At 40.4% G+C, this 7,195-nt stretch overlaps 1 protein-coding gene across 1 annotated transcript; it reads right to left on the bottom strand.

Annotated features, from left to right (window-relative positions):
- Positions 1-4,052: 4,052 nt before the first annotated feature.
- On the bottom strand, positions 4,053-4,442 carry LOC120076164 (uncharacterized mitochondrial protein AtMg00820-like). Its single transcript, XM_039029931.1, has one exon. The coding sequence runs from the start codon at positions 4,440-4,442 to the stop codon at positions 4,053-4,055; it is 390 nt and encodes a 129-aa protein (XP_038885859.1).
- Positions 4,443-7,195: the final 2,753 nt, after the last annotated feature.

Genomic DNA, 7,195 nt, shown 5'->3' on the forward strand with positions numbered 1-7,195 from the left:
TGTGGTTGCTGTTGGCGGTCTCGTAGTCTCCTTCGAAATGTTCTCTCAATATTCGGGTCGTAGTTCGCCAGAGATTTAGAGTTCTACAAAGAAATCACAAAAATTACCGTTAACAACTACTTTGCCGAAGTCCCCGGCAACAGTGCCAAAAACTTGATGCATTATTTTTATGAATGAAAATATGGATGAAATGTGTTGGTGGATTGCATTGTACACTCAAGTTTCCCCAGCGGAATTCAAGTATAAATTCCTCCGAATTTCCTGGTAAGTCCAGGGTCGAACACAGGGACTTGTGAAAATAGTTGCGTTGGTGATTTTTATGAAAACTTGCGGTAACCAATTAAATAAATCGTTGGGTTTGTTGTTTGCGTTGATGAAAATAAATAACGAATGTGGTAGAGTTTGAAAAGAGTTGGTAAACAAGAAATACGATGAATATGTGGTGAACGGGTTGAGAAATATTTCGGCTAACACTCCCAAGAATGCGTTCATGCTTTGCGATCATGCAACATGTATATAATAGTAAACCACCTCTCGGCGTGAATGCTACGACTTCTAAGGCTAGAACGAATGCGATAAATATGCAATAAGTCTACAGGGTTTACACATAAACCTCTATCTCTATTTATGCGATGACAACATGACATTCACACAAATATGCGACCACATAATATCACTCCCATTCCTAGGATGCATGCGATGCAAGTTGACAAATAGAGTTATCTCTAAGTCCCTATCTCTTGTTTATGCAAGCCTAATCTTGCTCTTTCGAGTCCAGATTCTAACCTAGCTCTCTTGAGACATTAGGTTCTTTTTTTAGATTCTCTCTCGAGTAACTCTAAAGGGTATTTTGCACAACATAAAACAAGACAATCGCAAGCAATGAACTTCCTAGGTCATGTTAGCTTTGTTCTTCTCAACCCATTCAACTAGCGAGCTACTTATGCTTATTAAGAGAGTGAGCAAATGTAGAAATAGAACTTCCATTGAATAGATATGAGATGAGTACAAATAACAATGCAAGTATAGTAAAGAGCCTGGAGCAATTTCTTGCTGATGACATAAAATTTGTTCTTATGCTATGTAACAATTATTCACATTTTATGTGATACTACTTCTAGATATATGCGTTATTAACTATATACTTGTAGTATGCTATGGAGTAATGCGTTCTCACAAATTTCCTTGTGCTGAAACCAAGTATAATTCCAACGCAAGTTTCTCAGAGTAATCCGAGGTCGAAAACAGGGATTGTTGTCGTTAATGTGTTACATTTGTGATACTTGCAACCGGTTTTTACAATTAATAAAGATTGTGTGTACAGGAAAGTAAATTGCGGTAAAGTAAAATTGTGCAGATAAACTAAAGTTGTATGAATAAAATAAATTGCGACGAAAATAAACCTAAGCTAATGTGAAACAAGATACAAGATACATGATATACATGATGCTGAGTTCGAGTTTGACTGTGAAGTTTATACAAAGGATCGTGGTATGCGATGACAAGTCTTTATGGATGAATCAGAAATAGAAAAAATAATTAGTACAAATGTCGCAAGTTTGTTAATTGCGTTAAAGATGTAACTAAGGTTCCGCTTTCCCTTGGCATACACCTCTTGGTGATCGGCCGCGTTCCCATATCTCTATGGTGAAACAGGGATGAACGTGGTGAATGCAAGGTTGCTTCCATCTCTGGAAGTACTTCTTGCTTTAGTGAACGCATTCTTCCAACCCTCTCTCGAATGGCAGAATGACATCTTCACTTCTGCTCTCACAGGTGAAGATACCGTTTAGCATGCTTTGACTAAACTTAATTATTTCCTTATCCCAATTAATTTACTTGCTCAATTATCGCTAATTATCCAAGGGATTAAGAAAACATCGTGGAGAAAGTGAATTATGGATGAGCGGAAATAGGCAGAGATATGATAATGGAAATGCTCATAACATTTAATTATAAAATTAAGCGTCTGATATATGGTGTGAATGATAGACTAAGAAGATGAATACAAGTGATGATAAAGAGATAGAAACAAATACAGAAGAGTGTCAATGTCTTGACACAGATCTAGACGGTGGTTTTGTTTGCCGGCGTGTGGAATGAATGAAGAGAAGAGGTTCCCTCTCAGGCTTGCTCCTCTGGTAGAAGTGACCTTCGTACAGAGCTTCAATAGCGGGGATCGGAAGGATTCTTGCCCGGAGACTCACCTCTCAGCCTTGTTTCTTAATTCTTCCTGGATCTTCGCTCATCCAGTCTCTCTCTCAGATCAGTTTATATATTTTTCTCTATATTCAAGCCTCCCCCCTAGTGGAATTGTCGGAGCTATTTATAGGCTAAACTTTGACTCTTTAACTTGTGGTCCCCACTTTATTGTTATAGCAGCTCCTGAAATGGTGGAGTTAATATTCCTTCTGTTACGCAATCAATCCCATCAGAAATACAATGGCCAGCTGTGCACGCGTCAGAATCCTCCGCATTTGTGTTCCTCTCTACATCTTCGATCGTTTTCCTGCATGCGATGTTATTTTTTATTACCGCATGTGGTTGAGATTGCGTTGATTGCTTAACTCTTGATCGATTGTCGCATGCGCCATCATTGCATTGATCGTCTATTCATTCCTAAATGATGGGCACAATGCGACGTAGATGCGTTGTTCTTTTTATCTTGAGCCTTGAGCGCATGCGGTGACTTGATTTCCTATAAAACAAACTTGAAATATTCTTTTCTACCATCGCAATGGTGTCAGTGGGTGTATTGACGACAATTTATAATTCTCGCATTTCTTAGCTAATTTTCATACAATTGACACAACTTTCCTTTCTTACGCCCCAAGGTTCTCTCTCGAGCTGCCCTAGGCGATCTCTGACGTCACCACTCTTCTCTTGCTCCGCTGTAAAATGGAAAAGAAAACTGTGACAGAAGCACTGATGAATTCGTTAATTGATCAAACCCTTTTCTGAAGAATGCACTTGGTATTTATAGGGCATCAATGGTGAAAGGAGGCTTCTCTCTCCCGGTTGTATAGATGGGACAACTTTAATTCCTTATTGACACGCCGAATGATTGTTACCGATAAAGCTGAATGTACTTGGTGACTGTTATCAGCTGTCAACTTAATTTGGATCCGACTGTCATCAGCTTTCTGTCCCATCGTTCTTAATTATCCTTTCACCCTGATGCGTCCACCATGTTGCGTTGACTAAGTTGCGATGATTCTTCTTCGGCGAATGTTGCGAGCACGATCAACGCAAAGTCTTGCGGTGAAGTTGCGCTCGACCAATGTATTCCTATGATCGCAATCTCTGCATTGCGTTAACGCATATTTTGCACAAAAATGTAAAGATCAATTGCTCTAATGCGTTGGATGCATGCGACCGCAATATTATAGAATTTATGCTTAAGTGACGCAATTTAATATATTTCATCAACGCAATCCAACATTGTTTAAGAACTTAGTACTATGATAACGTGCATTTCTGCCCATTATCAGGGCACCGACGGTGTTGCAATATATCTAAAGATCAGAGATTGGCTACCCATCAGTCTTTGCTAGTTTTCTGCCTTGCACACTTGGTGAGGGCATTAGTTTCATGTCAGTCATCTGTAGCTTGTGCAGTAGGTCATCCACATACTGGGATTGATTTATCAGGAGACTGGATTCTAGATAATGAACTTGTATCCCCATTCCCAGATCTTTAAGTGCAAATTGAACATTGAGAATTTTAATGAGTTGCTCTATTAATTTAGAATTGTTACCTGTGATAATGATGTCGTTGACATAAACAAGTAGAAATATTATTGAGCCCATCGTTTGGTAGATAAATAGTGAGGTGTCCGATCGAGACTGATGAATTCCTCATTTTGTTAGGACAGAGCTGAGAGCAGTAGTCCATGCTCGTGGTGCTTGTTTTAGGACATAAATAGCCTTGTCAAGTTTGCAGACATGGTTCGGGTATAGAGAGTTAACATACCAGGGTGGTTGGCACATATAGACATCCTCGGTGAGTTTTCCATTTAAGAACGCATTGTTGAAGTCAAGTTTCCTGAGAGATCAGCCTTGTGACACAACAACATTGATTCCTACTCGAATCGTGGAAGACTTCATGATAGGGCTAAATGTCTCAAAGACGTCCACTCCATGATGTTGATGAAAGCCCTTCACAACTAGTCGGGCCTTATATCGCTGTATTAAGCCATCCATGTTTCTCTTGAGTCGAAATATCCACTTGTTTCCAACTATAATGTGTGATGGAGATGAGGGAACTAGTGTCCAGGTCTTGTTCTTTATGAGAGCTGAGTATTTCTCATCCATAGCCTTCTTCCACTGAGGAGTTGCAAGTGTAGTTGTGATTCTTGTGGTCTCTGTTTGAGACCAATTAGTAGTTTTGCTTATTATCCAGGATTTGGGTTTAAATATGCCAGCTTTAGCTCTTGTTATCATGGGGTGAGTGGGAACTGGTGAGGGGCAAGAGGAGATGGCAGGCTTTGGCGAGGTGGTAAAGGATGGATTATTAATAAGATGTGGTATATGTGGTATAGTGGGGTTGTCATATCGAACTAGACTGGTTTGAGTCAGAGGCACTAGTGAGTGATGGGTAGAGCTCACCGACGAGAGATATTCGGACTATGGTAAGCATGCATAGCCTGGAGAGGATGTTCAGTTTGTGGAGGTTGGAGCGTGGTCGGGAGCAGATGGAGGTGTAGGATTTATTTGTGGGAACGACTGTGACTGAGGCAGGTTATTGAGTATGGTTTGAAGGCTTGGGACTAAGGACTCAGCTATGATGGGGGTTATCACCTAAGCGATCGTACTGGACGATGGAATTTCAGCGATCGTGGGGTTCTTCGTTGTGGTGATCGTTCTGTACGATGGACTTTTGCTGAATTTTCTAGGTGGTGAATCTCAACGATCTTTGTGTCTTTTGCCTGGGCAATCATTCTACACGATGGAGACTGAGCGATCGTGTTGTCTTTCATCTTGGCGATTGTTCTAGACGATGGGAGCTGAACGATCGTGTTGTCTGTCGCCTGGGCAATTGTTCTAGGCGATGGGAGCTAAACGATCATGTTGTCTTTCGTTTGGGCGTTCGTTCTAAATGATGGTAGCTGAGCAATCGTGTTGTCTGTCGTCTGGGCAATCGTTTTGAGAAATGATGACTCAAAGATCATTTTGTCTGTCGTCTGGCCAGTCGTATGGCGATCGTGTTAAACGATGGAGGTTTAGCTATCGTTTTGTCTGTTGTCTGGGCGATCGTAGTACACGATGGGGATGCAAAGGGGAAGTCATTCTCATTGAATTTCACATGTCTACTGGTGTATATTCGATTCGATGGACTTAGGCATCTGTACCCCTTGTGGTATGAGCTGGGACCAATGTACACACATTTCTCTGAGTGTAATTGGAATTTTTGACTGTGGTATGACCTTAGATAGGGGAAGCAAGCACATCCGAATGTCCCGAGATTGAGAAAATCAAAGTTAGAGCCAAACATTACATTGATGGGTGATTTACCTTGTAGCACGGTGGTAGACATTCCATTTATAAGATAAGCTGCTGTTGATAATGCCTCCCACCAAAAAAACAAAGGCATGGATGCTTGTGCAAGTAGAGTGAGGCCGGTTTTGACTATATGTCGATGTTTGCGCTCGACTCTGCCATTTTGTGCAGAGGTATACGGGCATGATTTTCTGATTAAGATGCCTTTTGACTTACAGAGACGATCAATTCTATCATACTCTTTACCATTGTCTGACTAGAGCATTTTTATCCCTGATTTGAATTGAGTTTGGATTAATTATGTAAAGTGATTGAATGCTGATAGTGTCTCACTCTTCTGTTTCATAGGGTATATCCACACATATCTACTATGATAATCCAAGAACAATATGTAGTATCGGTATCCATCAGTAGATTCAATAGGGGCTGATCCCCATACATTTGTATGTATTAAGTCGAACTTGTTTTATGCTTGAGATTGAGAGTTTGGAAATGGTAGAGCACTTGCTCTTCTTAATTGACATGAATCATAAAATTCATTTCCTTCATTAAATTTGAAAGGTATATTACATTCTCTAATGATATAATCTAGTGTTTTAGTCGACGGATGTCCTAATCTTCTATGTCAGACAGCTCTTGACTCAACCAAAATTTTCCTAATTCTTGATAGAACTAGAGTAGTCGGGTTATTATTTTTGTACAGAGCATTCCCTCTTCTCTTAGCAGTGTCTTTTAGTACTTCAATTCCTTATAGGCGGTATAGTCCTTTGTCAAGCTCCCCTTTTAGCAGTGTTTTGCCCATAGCCTTGTCCTTGATGACACAACAATCAGTGTGAAATTCAACAATCACAACATTGTCATGAGCTAACTTGGATATGCTAATCAAATTCTTTGCAATATTAGGCACACATAGGACATCATTTAGTATAAACTTATTTCTTCCATCAGATAAACAAGATTGACCAGTGTGAGAGATATGTAGTTTTTCACCATGACCTATAATGACCAGTTCATTATCTCCATACTCGATTGGATTATTGATGTTGTTATAGTCGGGAGTTACATGATTTATAGCTCCACTGTCGATGTACCAATTTGGATAAGCTATTGTCTCTGGTGTGGCCATGAAGGGGTTGGAGGTCTGTGAGGCTATGAACACAGCTGCGACATTATTGCTAGGGCCAACCGACCCATGATTTCCTTTTCCTTGTCCACTGTTCTGGGAGTACTCTTTATCAAATCGATGATAGCATACCAGGGCTGAGTGACCATACTTCCCACAGTCTAGACATATCGGTCTATTTGAGTTGTTGTTTCATCCTCTTCCTCGACCCCGACCGCCACTTTGTCCATTGAATGGATTATGGTTAGAATTGTTGCCTTTAGAGTTGTTGCCCTGTTGCCGATTCCCATTGAATGTGGTATTAAACTGTGGCTTCCCTCCATTTATGTGCCTATTGAAAGCTATATTAGCAGAAGGATGCTGGGCAAATGAGCTATGCATTTTAACAGAGTTTTGGTGTTCCAAGCGTTTTTCATAAGAAAGAAGTTCAGATTGCATATCTAACCAAGAAATACCTGGTTTGCCTTGGATGCCCACGACTATTGGGTTGTATTCTTCATCAAGGCCAAGGAGAACTTGCGAGATCAGTGCTCTTGTCGAAATAGAGCTGCCTGTTTGCGCAAGGTTATCGGAG

This window comes from Benincasa hispida, chromosome 4 (genome assembly GCF_009727055.1).
Source record: "Benincasa hispida cultivar B227 chromosome 4, ASM972705v1, whole genome shotgun sequence".
Lineage (NCBI taxonomy): Eukaryota > Viridiplantae > Streptophyta > Magnoliopsida > Cucurbitales > Cucurbitaceae > Benincasa > Benincasa hispida.